The sequence below is a fragment of the Hemitrygon akajei genome, chromosome 17 (assembly GCF_048418815.1).
Source record: "Hemitrygon akajei chromosome 17, sHemAka1.3, whole genome shotgun sequence".
In the NCBI taxonomy this organism is placed as follows: domain Eukaryota; kingdom Metazoa; phylum Chordata; class Chondrichthyes; order Myliobatiformes; family Dasyatidae; genus Hemitrygon; species Hemitrygon akajei.
Window position 1 is genome coordinate 61,730,260 of NC_133140.1, and position 25,423 is coordinate 61,755,682.

At 39.4% G+C, this 25,423-nt stretch overlaps 1 protein-coding gene across 1 annotated transcript in view; it reads right to left on the reverse strand.

Moving 5' to 3' along the window:
- pmfbp1 (polyamine modulated factor 1 binding protein 1) overlaps window positions 1-25,423 on the reverse strand; it is a 649,032-nt gene that overhangs the window by 361,076 nt on the left and 262,533 nt on the right. Inside the window, exon 8 of the mRNA XM_073070291.1 lies at window positions 9,078-9,149. Coding sequence (XP_072926392.1) covers window positions 9,078-9,149 — 72 coding nt within the window. The remainder of the gene's footprint in view (window positions 1-9,077; window positions 9,150-25,423) is intronic.

A 25,423-nucleotide genomic window follows, 5' to 3' on the forward strand; every position in this document is an offset into this window, starting at 1 on the left:
TAGTCCTCCGGAGACATTCCAGAATCTAGTGATTCTTGAAAGAGTGTTACTAATGCCTTCCCAATCTCTTCAGCTACCTCTTTCAGAACCCTAGGGTGTAGTTCATCTGGTCCAGGTAACTTATCTACCTTCAGACCTTTTTGCTTCCCAAGCACCTCCTTCCCAGTAATAGCAATTGCACTCACTTCTGCTCCCTGATGCTCTTGAAATTCTGACATACTGCTAGTGTCTACAACAGTGAAGAATGATGAAAGATACTTATTCAGTTCTTCCACCATTTCCTGGTCCCCCATCACCAGTTCTCCAGCATCTTTTTCCAGCAGTCCAATATCTACTCTCACCTCTCTTTTCCTCTTTGTATATCTGAAAAAATGTTTGTTATCCTCTTTGATATTGGTTAGCTTACTTTCATATTTCATCTTTGCCACCCCCCCCCCATGGCTTTTTAGTTGCTTTCTGTTGGCTTTTAAAAGCTTCCCAATCCAGAACTTCCCACTATTTTTGATGCCCATAGCATCATGCCTGCCATTCTCTGACTGTGCTACAAGATCACTTTCCTTATCCCGAATACTGCTTGCATTCAAATATAATAATTTCAGTCCCTTATCCATCATGTTTTTCGATTTTGACCCCCCCCCCACACTGCAGCTCATTTCACTGATTGCAATTTTGCCCTGTCATCTGCCTAACTTTCCTGACAGTCTCACAACACACTGTCTCTGCTTGTAAGTCAAGTTAAGTCACTTTTATTGTCATTTTGACCATAACTGCTGGTACAGTACATAGTAAAAATGAGACAACGTTTTTCAGGACCATGGCGTTACATGACACAGTACAAAAACTAGACTGAACTACGTAAAAAAAAAACAACACAGAGAAAGCTACACTAGACTACAGACCTACACTGGACTGCATAAAGTGCACAAAAACAGTGCAGGCATTACAATAAATAATAAGCAGGACAATAGGGCAAGGTGTCAGTCCAGGCTTTGGGTATTGAGGAGTCTGATAGCTTGGGGGAAGAAACTGTTACATAGTCTGGTCGTGAGAGCCCAAATGCTTTGGAGCCTTTTCCCAGACGGCAGGAGGGAGAAGAGATTGCATGAGGGGTGCATGGGGTCCTTCATAATGCTGTTTCCTTTGCAGATGCAGTGTGTAGTGTAAGTGTCCGTGATGGCGGGAAGAGACCCCAATGATCTTCTCAGCTGACCTCACTATCCACTGCAGGGTCTCACGGTCCGAGATGGTGCAATTTCCGAAACAGGCAGTGATGCAGCTGCTCCAACAGCCCTATTGCTCCCGTTCTCATCCTCCTGCCAAATTGGTTTAAACCCTCCCCAACAGCTCTAGTAAACCTGCCCACAAGGATATTGATCCCATCAGTTCTAACCCGTCCCTTTTGTACATGTCATACCTTCCCCAAGAGAGATCCCAATGATTCAGAAATCTGAAATCTTGTCCCCTGCACCAGTTTCTCAGCCACGCATTCATCTACCAGATCATCCTATTTTTACCCTCAATGGTGCGTGGCACAGGCAGCAAGCTAACGATTGTTATCCTGGAAGTTCTGTTTCAACTTCCTACCTAGCCCCCTAAACTCTCTCTTCAGGACTTTCTTACTACAGTTTGTAGGTCATAGGACCTATATCATTGGTGCCAATATGTACCAAGACTCCTGGCTACTCATCCTCTCAATTTAGAATGTGGTGGACACAGTCTGAGATGTCCCAGACCCTGGCACCTGGGAGACGCCATGTCTCTTTCACATCCACAGAATCTCATGTCCACTCCATTAACTGTGGAATCCCCAAAATTTTCTGGTGATCCTGCAACTTACTCTCCCTCATATGTCCATCAAATTCTCTTAATATTTTTGCCACTCCAATGCATAAAGGGATAAAGTGTAGCAATGATCAAAGGAATAACATGCAAACATACACGGACAGCACCCAATCCTTACAGCAATGAACAAGTCATATCAACTGAACCACCATGCTAGTCTTGTCCTATTCCTGTTCCTATTTCTTACATACTTCTCATGTGCAAAGTGCCCATTTTTTTAGATTACTGACCAAGTTGGAATATACAATACAGCTCATGACCTTTGCTTGCCATTGAGTAAAAAGTAGCAAATCACTTCAGCAGACCCACAAAGGGACACAAATTAATGGTTTCCCAATGTGACATTGAAGCTTCACTCACAACATTTATGAATCCTATTTTTCAATGTTCAATGTGGAACAAGCATCAAAAAGTTATTCTTTGATGAAGACAGCATTACAATGATATAGATCTAAGTTTTTGTGTGCCAGTGTGGTGATCACGTGCAGACTGATCAGTATGGACCTCACAAAGGTGTGTGGTACTTTCAGATTAGGGCTGACAATTGTGTGTGTGCATAAAAGCAATGGCCACACAAATAGTAGTTGTTTTTCAAGGCCTGGCTGTAACCCAAGTTCATCACAAAAATTACAAGGTACTTGTGATCTCTTCAGATAACTGACATCTGGAGCCAAGCAGTCCTGTTTTAAAACAGTGATTAGAGTGAAAAGATATCCTAACATTTGTACGATTTTATGATTTTTACAGGCCTCATGAAATTGCAATTTACTGCAAATACACGAGGAACTGATGCTAAAGGCTGAACTCCAGTTTTGATTCCAACAGTAGAATATTAAGCAACTTGTTGGGGAATTTACACTTATATTCAACAACTGACTTTAAGTGGAATTAGAAGTGGAAATAGAAGTAACTGTGCTAATTTTTTAAAATACTTTGTGTCTTTGGCTACTTCTTTGTTTTATGTGTTTAATTAAATTATTTAATTTCATTAAATCACTTGCTTAAATTTTAATAGATTTTTAAATCTGTGAATCTCATGGATTTTTAAACACTATTAAAATTCTTGACAACTTTGATAGCTGCATTCCCATCTCTGCTTTCTGTCAAAGCTTGTCAGGGGCCTCTGTACTGCATCGCCAAAATACTAATCACCAGTAATATGTTGTTGTCTAACTCAAGGCAGCAGAGTGGCAGCTAAATTAGCCCAGGTGAGCACGAGTGCAGAGGAATCGCAGGTAATAATTCTCGGCCAGGTCCAGCACAATCCAGTCCAATAAGCCAAGGAACAACAAATTTCACATCATATATCAATGATCATAAATTCGATTCTGATAATGCTTTTGATACTAAAGACAACTGCTTCATTTGACTTCTCCTTCAAAACCACTGGTCAAATTTCTTTTTTGTGTTTGGATCTGCTCTTCCTTAATACATATACCAGATCTATTTTCCAGCATTTGGCCTCTAGAATTCTGTGATTTATCAACAGCTCATCTAAATACCTTCCAATGCCATAAGTACCTGCCTCCATCACAACCTTGGGCAATGGGTCTCAAGTTTAACCACAACCTAGGTGAAAAACATCCTCCCTCAAATCCCTTCCAAATCTCTTATCCCTTCCCGTAAACCAGCTACTAAGAGCAAAAGTTTCCCATAATGAACGCTATGCCTTTTATAATCTTTATTGATCAATCAGACATCTCTCCAGAAAATGTCCAGCCTATTCAAATTTCAAAGTTGAAACTACAATTTATTATGAAAGTACATAAATGTTACCATATATTAACTTGAGATTCATTTTCTTGCAGGCATTTACAGTAAAATAAAGAAATAGAAAATAACTAATGGAAAACTCTTCATAAGCAAAGGCTGATAAACACCTATGGTGCAAAAGAAGACAAATTGTGCAACTAAAAAATATCGAGAACATAAGCTGTTGGAGAATCAGTTCTGAGTTGTGGTGAGTGAAGTTGTCCATGTCAGTTCAGGAGACTGATGGTTGTAGGGTAATAACTGTTCCTGAACCTGGTGGTGTGGGACCTACAACTTCTGTACTTTCTATCTGAGGCTAGCAGTGAGTTGAAAGCATGGCCTGGATGATCAATGATGCTTTCTTGTGGCAGTGATTCATGTAAATGTGCTCAATGGTGGGTAGGGGTTTACCTCTGACAAACTGGGCTGTATACACCACTTTCTTTAGACTTTACCATTCCAGGGCATTGGTGTTTCCATATGAGGCCATGATGCCACCAGTTATGATTCTCTCCACTGTGCATTCATATAAGTTTATCAAAGTTTTTGGTGACATGCCAAATCAATGCACATTGTAGAAAGTAGAGCTATGCCTTTTTTTGTGATGCCACTTACGTGCTGGTCCCAGGACCAATCCTCTGATATGATAACGCCTAGAAATTTAAACCTACTGACCCTCTTCACCTTCGGTCCCCTAAGGAGGACTCTCATTAACCACTACCTTCTTCATCCTTTAGTCAATAATCAGCTCTTTGCTTTTGTTGACATTGAGTGAGAGGTTGTATAGGTGGTACCATTCAACAAGATTTTCAGTCTCCCTCCTGTATGCTGATTCGTCATCACATTTGATTTGGAAAACAACAGTGGTGTCATCAGCAAACTTAACTACAGCATTGGAGCTATACTTAGCCACACAATCATAGGTATAAAGTGAGTAAAGAAGAGGCTAAGCACACATCCTTCTGGTACATTTGTGCTTATAGTGAGTGTGGGGACAACTTTGTTGCCAATCTGTACTGACTGGGGTTTGTCAGTGAGGAAATCAAGGATTCAGTTGCACATGGAGGTATTGATGTCCAGGTCCTAGAACTAGTGATGAGTTTTGAGCAGATGATAGTGTTGAATGATAACCTGCAGTCAATGAAGAGAATCCTGATGTATGCATCTTCATCGACCAGATACTTGAAGCACTTTATCACAGTGCATATAAGTACAACTGGACAATAGTTATTGAGGCAGGTTACCACGTTCTTTTTGGGCACCAATATGACTGAGGCCTGCTTGATACTGATGGTTACTTTAGACTGCCGAAATTAAAGGTTGATGATGTCCATAAACACTCTAGCCAGTTAATTAACACAGGTCTTCGGTACTCAGACAAGTACGCCTTCTGAGCCAGATGCTTTCCATGGATTCACCCTTCTGAAGGATACTTTCACGTTGGCCACAGAGTCTGACATCACAAGGTCATTGGGGGTTGTGGGGGCTTGTGAAGGTACCTCCATGCTCTGTCAGTCAAAGCAAGCATAAAAGGCATTGAGCTCCTTTGGGAGCAAAAATTTGCTGTCATTTATGTTGCTTGGGTTTTGTAGGATGTGATGTCATCGGAGCACTATCACAGTTGTGGAGCATCCCTCAATAATTCAAGTTTAGTCCAAGAGTACCACTTTGCATGTGAGATGGCTTTCTGAAGATCATTCCTGGACCTCTTGCCTGGATGCCAGTCCTGAACACCACTGAACTAGCCCTCAGCAGATTTCAAATCTCTAGGTTCAACCAGGGCTGCAGGTTGGGGAAGACACTGAATGATTTTTGTGGGGTACACTCACCCGGAGTGACTTTAGTCCATGACAACCCATGGGATATTCATGGAATGTGCATTCTCTACATTACTGGTAGCCAAGTATTTAACCTCCAGAACTCAGACTTTGGAACTTGCTTCTTAAATTAGGCCTCTCTTCTGATTATGTTCTTGTGAAGTACTTAAGGATGTATTACATTAAGGATGCTTGACATTACTGTGTGTTAATAGAATAACACACACACACACACACACACACACACACACACACACACACACACACACACACACACACACACACACACACACACACACACACACACACACACACACACACACACACACACACACACACACACACACACACACACACCCGTCCTTATCTGTGGGGGATTGGTTCTGAGACCCCCCCACGGATACCAAAAATCACGGATGCTCAAGTCCCTTATTTAACCTGAAGCAGTGCGGTGGTCTTCAGGACCCAACAGAACCCCGGACTTTATTTAACTTGTTCAGAGCAGTGGACATTAGGACCCGGCGTAGCTCTGAATCCACGGTGTTTCTGTTCACGAAAATAATCACGATCACAATTGAAAATAAGGTGGAAGTAATAAAGCAATCGGAAAGAGGTGAAACGCCATCGGTCATTGGAAAAACATTAGGTTACAGTTGGTCAATGATCGGAACAATTTTAATGGAGCATTTGAAAGGCCCTGCCCCGATGAAACCTACAATTATTACTAAGCCACGCAGTGGTTTAATTATTGAAATACGTATGTTTCTTAAGTGTTTTATATACATAGAAAGGTAAAATATGTACTATGTACTAAGACAAATGTTTGACTAACTGACGCTAAATAATACCGGATGCACCTGTTCCGACTTCAAATCCGAATTAAAGACGGACTTAGGAGTGGAACTCATTCATAACTTGGGGACTGCCTGTACTTTTAAGTCATTTCTAGATTACTTATAATACCTAATACAATGCAAATGTTATGTAAATAGTTGTTATACTATATTGTTTAGCGAATAATAACAAGAAAAAATAGTCTGCACATGCTCAAACAACGAGCGTTGGAGAGAGAACTTCCGGGTTTTCCCAATCCGTGGTTGGTTGAATCCGCGGATAAGGAGGGCCAACAGTGTGTGTGTATGTGTATGTATATATATAAGTGAATAAAGATAATACCTTTGATATATTGGCAATTTAATAAAACAACCTATCACTTTGGTTCCCAAACAATTGTCCTTAGAATTTATCCAGTTGCATGGTTACAAGAATATTGTTTCAGTTCCTCCGTCTTTCAAATGTTGCAAAGCAAGGCATCTGAGGCATACCAACCTTGTCTCTCCATTATGACTGTATCAGATCTGCTCTATGCTATTGATTTTACTGAGTTGTATGCCTTCTATATTTTATACACATATGGGCTACATTTCTTCCTGAATTTGCATTTCAAACTATTTGCCAGTACCCTTTAGACAAAAAAACTCTTCTGGCACTGACATGCGAATAGTTTGATATAAACATGAGAAATTCTGCATTTGCTGGAAATCCAAAGCAACACACAAAATGCTGGAGGAACTCAGTAGGTCAGACAGCATCTATGGAAATGTATGAACAGTTGAATTTCGGGCCAAGAACCTTTTTCAGAAATGAAAAGGAAGGGGGAATACACCAGAATAAAAGATGGGGGGGGCGAGGGAAGGAGGAAAGCTCTAAAGTGATAGGTGAAGACAGGTGGGTGGGAAAAGTAAAGGGGAAGAGAGAAGAGTGGACCATGGTAGAAAGGAAAGGAGGAGGGGATCCAGGGGAAGGTAATAGACAGGTGAGAAGAGGTACGAGTACAGAGTGGGGAATTGAAGAAGAGGGGAAGGGGAGGGATTTTTTTTTACCAGAAGGAGAAATTGATATTTATGCCATCAGGTTGGAGGCTACCCAGTCAGAATATAAAGTGTTGCTCCTCCACCCAGAGGGTGGCCTCATCATGGCACAAGAGGAAGGCATGGACCAACATGTCAGAACAGGAATGGGAACTGGAATTAAAATGTTTGGCCACTGGGAAGTTGCACTTTTGGTGGATGGAGCTGAAGTGCTCTACGAAGTGGTCCCCAGTGCAGAGAGGTGGGGAGGTTAAGATATATTTAGTGGCATGATCCCTTTGGAGAATGTGAAAATGTGAAAAGAATGATGTGTTGGATGCAGAGGCTCATTGGATGGTAGGTAAGAACAAGAGGAAGCCTATCATTGTTAAGGAGGTAGGAAGATGGGGTGAGCGCGGATGTTCGGGGAATGGAGGAGATGTGGCTGAGGGCAGTATCAATGGTGGTGGAAGGAAAACCTTGCCCTTTAAAGAAGGAGGACATCATGTCCTGGAAAGGAATCAGAAGCAGAATCAGGTATATTACCACTGGCACGTGTTGCGAAATTTGTTAACTTAGCAGCAGCAGTTCAGCACAATTCATGATAATATAGAAAGAATAAATAAATAAATTACAGTAAGTATCTATACTTACTGTATAGATAATAGATTCAAATTGTGCAAAAACAGAAAAAGTATTTATTTAAAAATGAGGTAGTGTCCGAGGGTTCAATGTCCATTTAGCAACCATATGGCAGAGGGGAAGAATTTGTACCTAAATCGCTGAGTGTGTGCCTTCAGGCTTCTGTACCTCCCTCCTGACAGTAACAATGAGAAGAGGGCACGCCCTGGGTAATGGGGGTCCTTAATAATGGACGTCGCTTTCTGAGGCACCACTCCTTGAAGATGTCTTGGGTGCTATGTATCCTGGGAACATACGTGGTGGAGATGAAGGAACTGAGAAAAGGAAATAGCATTTTTACAGGAAAGCGGTATTATCAAGGTAACCTTGGGAATTGGTAGATTTATAAAAGATGTTGGTCGACAGTTTTTCTCCAGAGATGGAGGCAGAGAGATCAAGAAAGGGGAGGGAGGAGAATGTGTATTAAAGTCAGCAGCACAAGTCTGGTGTGGAAGTAAACACAGCCATTCTGGTTATTTATCTCATTGGGTAATTTTGCAGTTTCTCCATAGGTAATATTCAACAAGGCCCCAACCAATAAATGTTTACTTTTTTTTTCAAACCTTTCCTGACTCCTGCAGCATTGCTTAGAGAAGCATTGTTCCAAGATCAATAGTCTATTAGGGTTTTCCATCCACATTACATTGCTCTTACTACACTTGATTTATTCTATAAAATTATCAAATCAACGAAATATGGTTGAATGACAAAGGATTTTTGTAACTGATAAACTTTGTTCATTCTTCCATGATGTACTTAATTCCGTTATCTGTGAAGCAATACTTCCCAGATGGCATTCTGGGTACAATAATGTCAAAAGATAATTAAACTATTCTTCTCATCATATTCCTCCTATTTAGAATACTGAATTCTTGGCTGAAAAATTATTAAAAATACTAACATTTTCTTAATTTGATTTTCACCAGAATTACAAATATATACAATTTTCACATGATCTTGTATAAGGGCAAAATTGTAAAAAACAAAATAAAACAATGATTATTTTCTGAAGAATATCTGGTCTTAATGACCATAATTAATTCTGCTTGTAGACAACACACTATATTCCCAGAATGCTATTATGATACTATTTATTCTCACCTGTTCCAATAAAGATCGCAATACTTTTTATTACCTCAAGTTTCAGTAGACTATTGGCTCTGAAGGACATAATTTCGTTCTCTTGTGTACTGTGAGGACTTCCAAGCTGTGAACACAAATAAATATATTTTGACAGGAACTGCCAGCACTTTCAAATATATTTCAATATAAACTTTTTGGGGATTTGTGTAAGTCATGATAGGTAGTGAGTCTATTTTTGAAAAATCAGACATCTTTTCAGCTGCTCAATGTATTAGAGATTTCAAATTAATTGAGCAAGAATTATAAATAATTAAGGAGTTGCTGGACAGGAAATTGATCTAGTAGGAGATTATCTTTCTGTTTATCACCACCCTTTATGACACCATTATTGCAATGTATATAATAGAGGCTTTAACACCTTCAGCAATCTTTAAGTTAATATGTTTAAATGATCTTTGTCAATTTCCCAACATTCTGAATGTTATACAATTATCACCGTAAATAAAAATAAATCCATGATCTTAATCAATATAGACAATCTGCAAAGTATAACAATCTTACTTTACATTTTGTGAATAGTACAATGTTTCTATTAACACCACAAAAATATTTTACCAATATATTGAAATAAATTTATATTTTGTGTGGCAAAAATAAAAAATGCCCCACCTTTAATAAAGAGGTGGAAAATCAGCTATTAAATTACAGACTTATAAAATCATCTATTGACATCCATTGTCAAAAACATAGCTCAAAATATTGTGGGAATAAAAATACTAGCAGACCGGTTGCTAAAGCTCAACAATAACATGTTCCCAAGCCATATATCAAACAAAATATTGGGATGCACAACAAGCTGTGGAACTTAATAATCCAAATCCATCATCTTAATTGAAGCAAAGCAGTTGCTGGAAATCTGAAATAAAAGTAGAAAATATAAGAAGCACTGAGCAGATCAGGTGGCAACTTTGGAGCAGAAAACAGTCTTCGGTCAATGACCTATCATAAAAGTGAGAAAACAAGCATGTTTTAAGATGCAGAAAAGGAAAACATGGAGAGATAATGGCTATGATAGAGTAGAGGGGGGAGGGGTCATGTTTCTTTAGCTAATATACTTGCTTTAAAATCTGGCAAGAAAAAAAGAAACAAAAATACATGTTGGAATCTTGCAAGAGATAACCGTGACCAATTCAGATATTAGGTCATCACCCACCTTTAACATTAACATTCTCTCATCACAAATGCTAGCTGATCTGATAGGAATACTAGATATTCTGTGCTCTAAAATTTCTTAACTATTCCCTTCGCTCTTTGGATAACTTTAAACTGATGACCTCCTCACTATAGATTGCTCAGGTAAAAGAAATTTTAGTTTTTCTAAGCTAAAGCACATTAAAGATCCCTACTTATGCCTGTTAAAAATCCCGATTTAATCTCCTCTCAGCTAATTTCCATGAATGCAAGTATATTAAATTTCCTTTATGCTACTGTTTCCATTGCCTAGTGAATTAATATGTTATGCCTTTTCTGGCTCTAATAATACTTACATTAATGTGGATTAACTGATGATGTGTACAAATATCCATTTATTTCTTTTATCTGGAATTTTATATTCCAATTTCTAAATTGAAAAATTATGTTTTATCGATTGCTCTTGGACTATCAAAAATTGAGCTTTCTAACACAAAATAATTGTACCTATTCTAATTTATTCTCCCTCAAACACATTCACATTATGCTGCATCTTTCTGTCTTTATCCTGCCTTTTCCTGAAATGCTTTCTCAGCATTGGCCAATTCCAATATTTTTACAACACCATAAAGGCAACAATGCCAAATGAGATGAGTTGATTGGAATAGGAAACATCATTGAAAAATGTAAATACAATGAGTATTTAAATTTCACATTCAACATATATGGGTTGGTAGAATAAAAACCAAAACTTAGACTTAGCATGATTGAGAATTAAGCTTTTTTTTTACCCTCTGGTTTTCACTAAGAGATTATAGTCCCTATAATGAGTACCCCTGGACAAGACGACTGAATGAGGAACAAAATCATCATGTGAGACACATCGCTCATAGGGAAATTGCATCAAGGTTGCTTGGGTATCTCATGACCTGCAACCCTAATATTTATTCGAATGTCTTACTTTGCATGATTTGACTTAGAAGTGGCTGCAAATATGATTTAGTTTGAACTAAGTTGATTCTCAATCACATATTGTCAAAAGAACAAGTACTGGTTAATTTACTTTCATGTCAGAGATATGAATCTGCCTCCATTGATAAAGGACATTCAAGTTTTAAATAGTTGAGTTCAAAATGGACAAATTAGTAAGGGATGGGTATGAAATTGTTCTTGATGATACCCTGTGGCAAGGACTAGAAATGTTAATAATATTAAACCTGAGAAGATTACAGTTTATCAAAAACTTGATTTTGGGCAATTTGAAAATATTTCAATAAAATGGAGAGGATGACATAACTGACAGGCCTTTAATTGTTTGCCATCATTATTTTTAAATCCCTTCTTGGCATTTTTATTGCTGTTTGTGTCATCATTTATTCATGCTTCTGAGAATAATATCCACTGCCAGTTCTAGATTCCCAGTTGCTCAATTGTTGATGGCTAAGGTTACATTCTCACACATTCCCCCCTTCTTTCTTTAATACACTGCTTAAAAGTGAGCACTTTCCTCAAGCTTTTATTCATTTGATATTATCTGTTGTCAAAAATCAATTGTGAAATTCTGTTTAATAACAGTTTACGGAAAGGCCTTGAGTTGTTTAGCCAAAACAGTAACTCTTCGGGATTTTTTTATAAACTAATTAAAGACACCATATAAATGCCAACCATTGATTGTATTTCCGCTTCATTTATACACCTTTTATATACCAGATTTTCCCATGTTTGTATATTTCAGGAATAAGAAATCAGGGGAACACACAGCAATTCTTATTGGGTGAGCAGCTTCAAGTTCCTGGTTGTCAACATCTTTGAACATCTGTCTTGGGCCCAACATATTGATACAATTAAGAAGGCATGCCAGTGGCTATATTTCAACTTGAGGAGAGTTGGTATGTCACTGAATGCTCTTCGCAAATTTTTACAGATGCACTGGGGTGAGCATTCTGACCGGTTGCAACAGTGTCTGGTATGGAGGTGCCAATCCACAGAATCAGAAAAAAGGATTGTAAACTCAGCCAGCTCTCTCTTGGGCACTAGCCTCCCCGCCATCAATGATATTTTCAAAAGGCAATGCCTCAAGAAGTGGCATCCATTATGAAGTACCTTACCATCCACGGCATGCCCTCGTCTCACTACTACCATCAAAGACGAGGAACAGAAGATTGAATACGCACACACAATGTTTTAGAAACAGCTTCTTCCCCTCCACCATCAGATTTCTGATTGATCCATGAGTGCTACATCACTATTTTCTCTGTTTTTGCACTATTTATTTATTTTTAAAATATATTCTTATTGTAATTTCTAGTAATTTTTATGTATTGCATTGTACTGGTGCTGTAAAAAAAACAAATTGCACAACATATGTCAGTGATAATAAACCTGATTCTGTTTCTATCTTGTTGGCTGGAATGAAAAGCTGGAAGAAGAGTACTGCGGCGTATACTTGATTATCTGCCTTTTTCTCCTCTCATCCGGGTCGAGGATCCTCTCCATTGTGATGGGTAAGGGTAATCCGGGTTCTATTCTGCTTCTCATTCTAGGTACTGCAAATTGGCTTAAATAAGTTTAAATCCAGTGTGGTCTAAAATGGATAGTTATCCAAGTAGTAACATCAGTACATTACTGCCCACATACAACTAGGTATCAGAACGTAATCCAGAGCAACTCTTCTAAATAAGAGTAAGGAGAATAATAAATATGTCGACTCTTAGAACTGAATAAAGTTCTGAATGACATTGCAGAAATAAAGAATCAGGTACTTAAGCTGCACAGTTAACAAATTACTTCCATTCATAATTGTAAGTATTAAATAGTTGGTTTATTGGATACTATTATGGTCTGCTAACTCAGTTCTTGAGATTTCAATCTGTCCAACTTAATAGCCAAGGCCGGAGCTCGAGGTGTCTCCTTTGATGGAACTAGTTATTAATTTTTACTGCATTTAATAAGGAAACACCTCCAAGAGTCCTAGATGATTAGGTAGTGAGCTAGCCAGCTTTAGCTTAATCTTAAAGATGACCTTAAGGGAGAACAAGCACACAATTACAATTTGCCAAGGAATCCACAACCAAATTCCAGTAATGATTCTAAAAAGTTACAAAAATTTTTGTTATTTCTCATGCTTATTCACATGGATCATTTGTTGGTAAAATATCAGCAATATCATCACTTTGTGAAAAAGAGACCAACAAAATGAACTATGCTGAAGAAGTCTGTTTTCATCTCAGTGTCCAGCTCTGGTCAAACAGCCACAACAATCTTATGATCTTTGCACTGACCTTCAGCATGCCGCACTGTATGATACTTTCAGCTTTGAGATCCACTGTTAGCTAATAAATTAACATTGACTAACTATGGAACCAAAGTCATTTTTACAGTAAGATCTTTGACATGATGATCAAGTGCTCAACCATTCACAATATATCCCACATCTAGGTTTTTTGAAAGTGAATACAAAAAGAGCAGCTGTTATTCAGTGAAAAGCAAATAAATTTTAGCTGCTGGTAATTTAAAATAAAAACACAAAATACTGTAAATAGTCAACAAATCAGGCAGCACCTGTAGAGAAAGAAATGGAACTCATGTGTCATATCAATGATTCTTATCAGGACTAGCTGTTATTCATCATTAGTTACCCTTGATGTTTCTTTGTATGAGAAAATATGTCAGTCAGATTGACCTCAAGTAATTAGTTAAAAAAAGTATTGGTAAGTAACTTTCTTGAATGCCTTAATATTATTGAAACCTGCCACTTCCAAAATATAAAACCTAATTTTTAGAGTTGAAAAGTTCTAAAGCACTACCCGCAACAGGTTCTTTAATCTTTGGTATCTGTAATCATGAATTTACCCTGGGCAAAATTTGCTTGGGGAATCAAAACAAATAATTTGCTGAACACTTACATGCTGAGATATGCTCTACCCACCTATCTGGATCACAATTTTAACTATTTAACAGATCAGAGGCAGCAGAAAAGAAGGACCATTGCCAAGTTTAACATTCAAATTATAACATTTGTCAGCTTTGAACTTAATTTGAACTTTCCACTGTGTAAGACCTACCCTGGTTGGTCCTACTGAAGTACACTTGTCTGCATTAAATTTCATCTGCCATTTTTTAGCCCATTTACCCAGTTAATAGATATCCCTCTGTTAGCCATGATAGCCTTCCTCAACACACCCCTAATCTTGGTGTCATCCACAAATTTGTTGATCCAGTTAACCACATTTTCTTCCAGATCATTGATACGGATGAGAAGTAACAAAAGACCCAACACCGATCCCCGCAGCACACCACTAGTCACAGGCCTCCAGTCAGAGAGGCAACCCTCTACTACCACTTCCTGGCTTCTCCCATAAAGCCAATGTCTAATCCAATTTACTACCTAATCCTGAATGCCAAACAACTGAACCTTCCTGACCAGCCTCCCATGCGGAACCTTTTCAAAAGCCTTACTGAAGTGCAAGTAGACAACATCCACTGCCTTGCCTTCATCTACTTTCCTGGTAACTTCCTTGAAAAAATCTATAAGGTTGGTTAAACATGACTTACCATGCAGGAAGCCATGCTGACTGTCCTTAATCAGTGTGGTGAACTAGATATACATGTCTGGACTGCTCCTGTGGCTCCTCCCACAGACCCCTGCTGACTGCTCCTGTGGCTCCTCCCACAGACCCCTGTATAAAGGCGACTGTGGGCTGTTGCTCTGCCTCGTTCCCCAGGATGTAGTGTTCATTCTTCCAGTCAATAAAATTGATGCACCATCAATAACTCACGCTGAGACATGACGAGTTGCGCCGGTTCCTGCTAGCTAGGGGCATTGCTACTAGTCGAACCACGAGTTATAATCCCCGGGGGAACGGACAGGTGGAGAGGGAGAATGCCACAGTGTGGAAGGCCACACTTTTAGCCCTTAAGTCAAAAGGGTTGCCGGTCTCCCGATGGCAGGAGGTCCTCCCTGAGGCACTCCACTCTATCCGCTCCCTGTTGTGTACGTCCACTAATGCTACCCCTCATGAACGCCTATTCTCTTTTCCCAGGAAGTCTGTCACTGGGACCACCCTACCAGTTTGGCTGACATCCCCGGGGCCAGTGCTGCTACATAAACATGTGAGGAGTAATAAATACTCCCCGCTGGTCGAGAGGGTTCACCTCCTGCATGCTAATCCCCAGTATGCCTACGTGGTCTTGCCTGATGGGCGGGAGGACACGGTCTCTGTCCGCGACCTGGCGCCCGCCGGAGCAGCAGACCACTACCCCGTACACTCCACGGTAACTATGAACCCTGTACCCGAGGTGACACCGCGCACACCGTGCCACACCCAGACTCCTCACGACGCTCATGTACCGGGCATCTCGTATACGTCTATTCCGGGGGCCTCGCACACACGCGAGGGATCCCTGACACCTCCAGTTGGGACAGAACCAGCCCACTCTCCGTCTCCGGCACCTGTGCCATCACCACCTCCGGCACCTGTGCAATTGCAGCCGGAGCTACGTAGATCGCAGCGAAAGATTCGACCACCTGATAGACTTAACCTGTAAATATACTTGGGGACTCTTTTAAAACAAAGGGGGGGGGGTGAATGTGGTGAACTAGATATACCTGTCTGGACTGCTCCTGTGGCTCCTCCCACGGACCCCTGTATAAAGGCGACTGTGGCCTGTTGCTCTGCCTCATTCCCCAGGATGTAGTGTTGTTCATTCTTCCAGTCAATAAAAGCCGATACCTCGCTTCCTACGTCTCAGCGTGAGTTATTGATGGTGCATCAATCAGTCCCCGTCTATCCAAATACTAATATATTTGGTCCTTTAGAACTCTTAAACTCCATACTGAAGTACAGATGCATTTTCAAGGTGTGGCTACTTTTAATTCATTGAAAATGATGAAAAATTCAATATACATCACTCACAAGGTGTACCTTTGCTAACTCATGAATCTATTTGTTTTGAGACCCCAGACAATTTTTTCCCAGGGCAAATTCATGATTAAAGACAGAGAAATAATATTTTATGACTGAAATGATAGAATTAGCAACAGACGTGCAAAGATATCAACAATCAACCTTTTTAGATTAAATTTTATACCATTGATAAAAGTATGAAACTTTACTAGAAAGGATCTTCTGAAGTGCACCTGAGAAAAAGTGATTGTTACATTCTCAAGGATCAAGGATCACTTTATTTGGCATATACGTTTTCTATGGTATGTTGGTACAACATGCAACAAAAAGAGCAACATTCAATAATTACAAGAATAAAATATTATATGGAATATGTTAGAGGTTAAAATGCAGATATGGTATAAAATGTGCATAAATACATTAATATCAGCATGCACTGTATAAATTGCATTATAAAAAGTAGTTTAAAGTAGTTACAGCACATTGCAGTTATTGCAGGGGTGAGGGGGAAGATAACTGCAATAATTGATCAGACTAACTGCCCAGGGGAAGAAACTTCTAAGATAGTGTGAAGTTTTTGTTTTAATAACCCTTCTGTGCTTTCCAGATAGGAGCTTTTGGAAAAGATAGTGTGCAGGGTGGGTAGTGTTTGCAGTGGTTTTTCCTGACCACTACTTTGTTTTGGACACATACAAGTCCTGAAGTGATGGTAGACTGCAACCAATGACTTTCTCTGCTGACCAGATTGTTCACTGTAGTTTTTGTATATTGTGAGAGGATCCTGCACCAAACCAGATGGTAATGGCTGCTGTGAAGATGCTCTGATTTATAGCAGCGTATAATTGCCCCAGTATGTTCTGGGGAAAGTGGAATTTTACCAACTATAGCAACAAGTATATTCTCTGCAGAGCCTTTGTATTAGTGAAAGAGATATGGTTGTCTCACACAAGGTCCTGCAAAATAATGATGCCCAGAAACCTGAATGTTGAACCGGTGTTAACTGTAAAGGTGTTGATGATGTGTGGGTGGAGGAGAGTCACATTTCTCCTGAAATCGATATGTATCTACACTGTTTTGAGGGCATTCAGTTCTGAGTTGTGATTTCATCAGGAAACTATATTGTTTACTTCCTGGAGGGACTTGGGTTCATTGCCTCTGGTGATTAGTCCAATGACAGTAGAGTCATCCACAAACTTTATCAGTTTAACTGATGGATCACTGGAGACACAGTCATTGGTGCATAGAGAAAATAGGAGAGGAGAGCGAACACACCCCTGTGACGCACCAGTGCCAACTGAGCGGGATGTGAAGATGTGCTTGCCTAGTTTCACATACTGCCTCCTGTCAGAGGGGAAGGTTATGATCAATCATCTTACCTCATATGGAGCAGGAAAAAGATGACATTGTTCAGGTACATAGGGTAAAATATCTTTAATCTTTTCCCAGTTTGTCATAATTAACATGTAAATAAAGATCAAACCTTATCCAACTAAGCTTAAATAAAGCAATGAATATAATTTGCTTCAATTTTGTTCCTATCAGAATTCAGTGTGAAGTAGAAATAGTGTTACTCTTCCTAGACAGAATAGATCTAAATCTCTACACTTCAAATAGCATATAGTGATACTTATTCTTTTAAAAATTAAAGAGACCATTGTGATTTCTTGGGAGACAAACTGATGGGTTTTCCATTAATCGGACTTAATGGAGTTGATTATTGTATGAAGCGTAGGAAGTACCACAGGCAGCTCTGTGCCTAGTTGTCCATATCATAAACAAGTAAGTTTTCCTGCAGTTCCATCTAAATTTTAAGTAGTAGTGCATTGTAAACAGAATGTAAAGAGAACATAACAGAGGGAAATAAATCAAATTATTTCACATCTATTTATGATAATGAGTCCTATAATGCTAAATTATAGTTCATAATGTAAGCTCAGTGGCCACTTTATTAGGTACATGAGTGGAACCCAGTGTGTTCCTCTGCTGCAATAGCTCATCTACTTCAAGCTTTGATGTTTTGTGCACTCAGAGATGTCCTTCTATGTGCCGCTGTTGTAATGCATGGTCATTTGAAATACTGTCGTCTTCCTGTCAGCTTAAACCAGTCTAGCATTCTCTCTGACCTCTCTCGTTTGCAAGGTATTTTGCCTACAGAACTGCCACACAGCGTATGTGTTTTTATTTTTCTAACCATTCCTGTAAACACTAGAGACTGTTATGGATGAAATTCCATGGAGATCAGCAGTTTCTGAGATACTCAAACCATTCTGCCTGGTACCAACAATCATTCCATGGTCAAAGTCACTTAGATCACATCTCTTCCAGATTTTGATGTTTGGTCTAAACAATAAATGAATCTCATAACCTTGTCTCCATGGTGCTGCCACAAGATTGGATGATTAGATATTTACATTAGCGAGCAGGTACATCTAATAAAATGGCCATTGGGTGTACTTTCGTGGTCTTTTGCTGCTGTAGCCCACTTCAAGGTTTGACATCTTGTGCATTTGGGGATTCTCTTCTGCACATCACTGTTGTAATGTGTGGTTAGTTCAGTTAATGTCACCTTCCTGTCTGCTCGAACCAATTTGACCCTTCTCATCTAATCTCTCTCATTAACAAGGCATTTTCATCCATAGAATGGCCACTCACTAGATTTTTTTTTGTTTTTCACACCATTCCCTATAAACTTTATAGAATATCATTCGTGAAAATCCCAGGAGAGCAGCAGTTTCTGAGATACTCAAACCACCCCGTCTGGCACCAACATTCATTCCACGGTCAAGGTAATTTTGATCACATTTCTCCCCCATTCCTAAGTTTGGTCTGAACAACAGCTAAACCTCCTGACCATGTCTCCATGCTCTTATGCATTATGTTGCTGCCACATGATTAGCTGATTAGATATTTGCATTAAAAACAAGTGTACAGGTAACTGTACCTAATAAAGTGGCACTGTATTCAAATTTAACAGTATACATACAAATTAAAAAAAAATAGATGGACAACCTTTACCTTCATTGAAGTATTTATACTGTAAAACACTTAATTTGAACTGACAATAATGTACAATGGAAAAAGAAGGTATTTAACTGTATTAAATGCAAATAATACTCTTCTAAGTCAGAGAAGATCAAAGCAAACCAAAGTAACCAATGCAAAATTCTCATCTTTATCTCTATCCGTGAAAGCATTGATGCAATGGACAAGACCCAGGTGGCTTATAGATCATTTACCTTTAATTACTATCTATGTAGTATCCGGAGGCTATGGTCTGCAGCAAATCAATAGAACAGCAGCTAAGATTAGAACCTTGTACTTATTGCTGAATCCACTTTAATAAATAAGCAACAAGAAATTGTTCTAAGTGAGGCATTCTCCTTTCTACCGAAGATAATTTTTACATCTAATTTTAATATATTATATATGAGAGGAACTGATTATATACAAGTCCTGTTGTAGCAGCACTATATTTAAATTAAAATGAAAGAGATGTATCTCAGAGTTTCAGGTCAATTGTGGTTATGTAAAGCTGCACATAGCTACATTGCGCATTCTCATATAAAATGCTGATGTCAAGTCACTGTGCATATCTCTTTTACTCTCCTGTGATCAAAGACGATCACTGAGGCAATTACCAAGAAAAATCACCACATCATTTCATTTCTCCACTGCTTTCCTATAATTGCTTAATGCAGCTTTCACTGCCGCCATGTTATTGGTCTGCATTTATATCTTCCACTATCTACCTAGGATAATTAAAATTAAGCTTTCAGACCAAGTATAAACCACTGAAATTAACATACCAAAAATGAATATATCCTATCTATTTTACCTCACTGAATTAAGATACAAAAATGTTAATTGTAAGGCCTAGAATTTCAGAGTAGTCATTAAATACCTTGTAACAGCATCAGCAGCAATGCAAAACTGAGTATTCATGGTTATATGACCAAATTAATATAAAAGAGCTAGACACACACTGCAAAACATGGTCAAGTTCAGAAAGAGGTGCGAAAGATAAAACTGGGTTGTTTTATAAATCACCAGCAATTTAGGGATTCAGACATCTCATCTGTGATTTCATCATCTGTCAAATTTGAAAACAGCAATACTGGCAGCATTCAAAATGCCTTTCACTGAAACAATGTCAGGCAGGAGGCTCATAAAATAAACTCACAGGCGTGTAAAATTTCCCCAGACAATTTTAATCAGAGCTAAACATGATTATAAAGATAATATTTTTAAATAACTCTCAAAATGGTGCTGTTTTAGCTGAAATTATAAATTGGTGCTATTGTTGCATTGTTTAACCATCAATAAGAAGGAATTTCTTTCCCTCTAAATTCTGCTTTTTCTGTGTCAGTGATGAAGCAAACTGGTATACTAACCCTTCAGGCTTGTCAACATTGAAAAATAAATTAAAACAAAAGAAGCTGTTGAAAAAAATTGGAAGAATAGTCAGTGACTATGTTTTCCTGCTTGTACTCTATATTGGTAATACCTTGGTAGTCTTTTAAGTTATTTACTTTGTTCAGGCAAATTTCATTTCCCCAAGCCCAAAAGAACACATCACATAGTACATGAAAGCATTTTGAACTGGATAAAATAAGTCACATGATAAGGTTTTCATTTATAATTTTTTTGATTGATTTTTTTCTGACATATTCTGGTTTCAATGCAGGTTTGCATTTGATTCTAGGGAATAAAGTTAAGTGTGATGTTTTACAAAATGTAAACAACTGCAATAACTAAATTAATGCAGTCAGAAATTAGGGTCACTGCAGCAAAATACAGGGAAATCCTGGAGGAAAACCTGATGCAGTCTGCAGGAGAACTACAACTTGGGAGATTTGTTTTCTAGCAAGACAATGACCTCAAGCATAAGGCCAAAGCTACACAGGAATGGATTAAAAGCAACAAGGTTAATGTCCTGGTGGACAAGTCGGAGTCCAGACCTCAATCCAATAGAGAATTTGTGGCTGGACTTGAAAAGGGCTGTTCACTCATGATCCCCATGCACTCCAACAGAGCTTGAGCAGTTTGGTAAAGAATGGGGAAAAATTGCAGTGTCCAGATGTGCAAACCTTACAGAGACTTACCCACACAGACACAAGGCTGTAATTGCTGCCAAAGGTGCATCTACTAAATACTGACTTGAGTGGGGTGAGTAATTATGCAAGTATTTATTTTGTGTTTAATAAATGCAATATATTTAGACCAATTTGGAGAAATTTGTTTTCACTTTGACATGAAAGAGTCTTTGCTGCCAATCGGTGTCAAAAAAGCCAAATTAAATTCACTGTGATTCAATGTTGTAAAACACCAGAAGGCAAAAAATGGTTGTAGACGGGGCATATACTGCATGGAGGTTGGTGACCAGTGGTGTGCCTCAGGGATCTGTTCTGGGACCCCTTCAAATATAAATATTAATGGTAAGACTCTTGGCAATGTAGAGGATTCTTGGGGTCCGAGCCCTTAGGACATTCAAACCTGCTACGCAGGTTGGCTCTGTGGTTAAGAAGGCCTTCATCAACCATGGAATCGAGTTCAAGAGCCGAGAGATAATGTTACAGCTATGTAGGACCCTGGTCAGACCCCACTTAGAGTACTGTACTCAGTTCTGGTCACTTCACTACAGGAAGAATGTAGAAACCATAGAAGGGGTGCAGAGGAGATTTACAAGGATGTTGACTGGATTGGGGAGCATGCCTTATGAGAACAGGTCGAGTGAACTTGGCCTTTTCTCCTTGGAGCGACGGAGGATGAGAGGTGACCTTATAGAGGTGTATAAGATGATGAGAGGCATTGAGCGTGTCAATAGTCAGAGGCTTTTTCCCAGGGCTGAAATGACTAACATGAGAGGGCACAGTTTTAAGGTGTTTGGAAGTAGGTACAGAGGACATGTCAGGGGTAAGATTTTTTACACAGAGAGTGGCGAGCACGTGGAATGGGCTGCCGGCAATGGTAGTGGAGGTAGATACAATAGGGTCTTTTAAGAGACTTCTGGATAGGTACATGGAGCTTAGAAAAATAGAGGGCTATAGGTAACCCTAGGTAATTTCTAAAGTAAGTACATGTTCGGCACAGCATTGTGGGCTGAAGGGCCTGTATTGTGCTGTAGGTTTTTTATGTTTCTATGTTTCTAATAAGACATGAGAACTTCCAAGGAGGGGGGTGAATACTTTTAATAGGCACTGTATGTTTGGCTGCAATGAACTGACATTAGAGATCCCAGACCTCTAACCTCTTGAGATCAGAGTATGGCACAGTTCACTTTTCAGCAATTGAATTAAAATGCACTACTTTCAGGGACTTTCAACATTTGTCCACTCCAACCTTTTAGGGCTAATGGTAATATTGAAATAATGTATAAGAACAGGGTGTGCAATGAAATAACAGGAGTACAATTTCAAATGTTGTGGATGATCGAACATTTTACAAAATGGCAATGAGTAAATAGAGTAGCATTCTGCAAAAGAGCTCCGAATGGTGAGACAGCCTGATACATGAGAGGTACAATTTAAAACAGTAAATGAGAAGTGGTGCACACAAAAGCAGTGAAATTTAATTAGTGTCATTTTGAAGGATTCCAAACAAAGAAGTGATACATCATAATATCTTTGAAGATAGCAATGTAAATTGGGACGGAGGTCAGAAAACATAAGAGACATTTATTTATTTATTTGTTTGTTCATTTAGAAATAAGCGCAGAATAGGTCCTTCCATCCCAATAAGCCACACCACGTACATGTTTGGGTTGTGGGAGCAAACTGGAGCACTTGGAGGAAACCCGCCCAATGACTGGTAGAATGAACAAGCTCCTTATAGACAGAGCCAGAAGTGAAATCCAAATTCCAAATGCCCCCAGTGTAATAGTATTGTACAGAGGCAAAAGTGGGAATGGGTTAGAGCATTGAAATAACCAGCATCTGGAAACTCAGGTTTACCCTGCTGGACCTTATGATGGGGATCTATTGTGACTCAATGTGCATTTGGAGTTTCCATTGTAGGGACCACATTGTGAGAAATTACTGCAATGTACTAAATTGCACAAAGTACAAATGACACACACAAGCTGCTGGAGGAACTCAGCAGGTCAGGCAGCATCTATGGAAAAGAGTACAGTCAACATTTCAGGCTGAGACCCTTCGGCAGGACTGGAGAAAAAAAAGATGAGGAGTAAATTTAAAAGTTAGGGGGGAGGGAAGAGACAAACACAAGGTGATATGAAGTAAAGAGCTGGGAAGTTGACTGGTGAAAGAGATACAGGGCTGGAGAAGAGGGAGTCTGACAGAAGAGAACTGAAGGCCATGGAAGAAAGAAAAGGGGGGGAGGACCACCAGATGGAGGAGATGGGCAGGCAAAGAGATAATGTGAGAGAGGGAAAAGGGGATGTGGAATGGTGAAGGAGAGGGGAAACATTACTGGAAGATTGAGGAATTGATGTTCATGCCATCAGGTTGGAGGCTACCCATACGGACCCAGACAGAATATAAGGTGTTGTTCCTCCAATCTAAGTGTGGCCTCATCACAACAGTGGAGGAGGGCATAGATAGACATATTGGAATGGAATGGGAAGTGGAATTCAAATGGGTGGCCACATGGAGATCCTGCTTTTTCTGGAGGATGGAGCATAGGTGCTTGGTGAAGCTGTCTCCCAATCTATGTCAGATCTGGGTGGGAGGGGTGAGAGTAGATATCAGGCTATCCCAGGTCTGCGTGCTCTGGGATTGGACGGGTCTGAGTAAGAGGTATGAAGGCCAATCAGTCGGTGTGCCTGGAGTTCGCAGTCTCGTCATCTGCTTGTCTGGGGGTCAATACTGAAAATTGGAGCCAAAGGTTGATCTGGAGACTAGAGGCCTGTCCTAGAGTCGGAGGACTGTCCATGTGTGGGGGTGGATAGCCGAGGGGGTGGGAGGGAGGAAAGGGGCTTGTTTTGCTGTTATTGTTTTGTTGCTTGTTGTGTTATGTGTTATTCTTCTGAGCATCGTGGGCATGCAATGTTGGTGCCAGAATGTGTGGTGACACTTGCAGGTTGCTCCTGGCACAATGTAAATTACACATTTCATTGTATGTTTTGATACACATGTGATAAATAAACCTGAATCTGAATTTGAATAAATCTAAATCAGAAGGAAGAAGAAAGCCATCTCTGAAGCACTGGTTGGAAAAGTATCGTCATCAGAACAGGTATGATGGGCATGGATAGAGCAGGAAATGCAACAAAATCTTGAAAGGAAGAGGATGACTGCAAATGTAGTCAAGTATAAGGGAGCTAGAATCTGTAGATTTATAATGAAAATTGATCATTAATCTATTTCCAGAGATAGAGACATGAATGGAAAGAGTGAGAGATGCATCATGTATAAGTTAGAGCAGGATGGAAAAGGACAGTAAAGGTAAGGAAACATTCAAGTTTAAGCAAAGGAAGAAGCATCAACAGTATTCAATGCAATGGTAAGAGAGGTTAGGGAGCAGGCCTGAATAGGAATAAAGAATGCTTCATAAATCCATGATGAGACAGCTGTAGCAAGGACCTTTAGGTGTTCCCAAGCCTGCAACTTTGACTTGGGGAAAGTGAGAAGAATTGAAGAAGTTGTTCAATAGCACATGCCAGGTTAATAACTGCAGTGATGGAGGAAAACTGGTTGCACCTCTGTTTAAGGAAGAAGTGAAGGGTTCTCCAACTTTATTGATAAAGTATGGAGATGCAGAGAGTTTGAATGTCAGTGGTGAACATGATCTGGTTAGAACTGGGAAACTGGAAAGTTTCAGAGGAATCATGGATGGAAAAGAAGAAACAGTAAATCAAGTTAGGAAGAAATAGATTATGTCGAACAAGAATAGGCTGAAACAATGAGCTGCAGAGTTTGAACATCATGCTCATGCTCCAGCCTAGAGTATAGTGTGCAGTTCTGGTTGCTATAGTAAAGGAAGGATGTGATTAAGCTAGAAAGAGTACAGATAAGATTCACAAGGATGTTGGTGGAACTGGAAGGTTTGAATTATGAGGTGAGCCTGGATAGGCTTGGACCATCTTCCCTGGAGGAAAGGAGGCTGAGTGTGATGTAATAGAAATTATAATATCATGAGGGGCATAGATAAAGTGGATGACCACAGTCTTCTTCCCAGGGTTGAGGAATTTAAAGCTAGATGGCAAAGATTAGTGATGAAAAGGTTAAGATTTAAATAGAACCTGGGGGTGAGCTGTTCTCACAGAGTGGTTGGTACATCAAATGAATTGCCCAGGAAATGGCAGAGGTGGATGCAATTAGAATGTTTAAAAGATGTTTGGTCA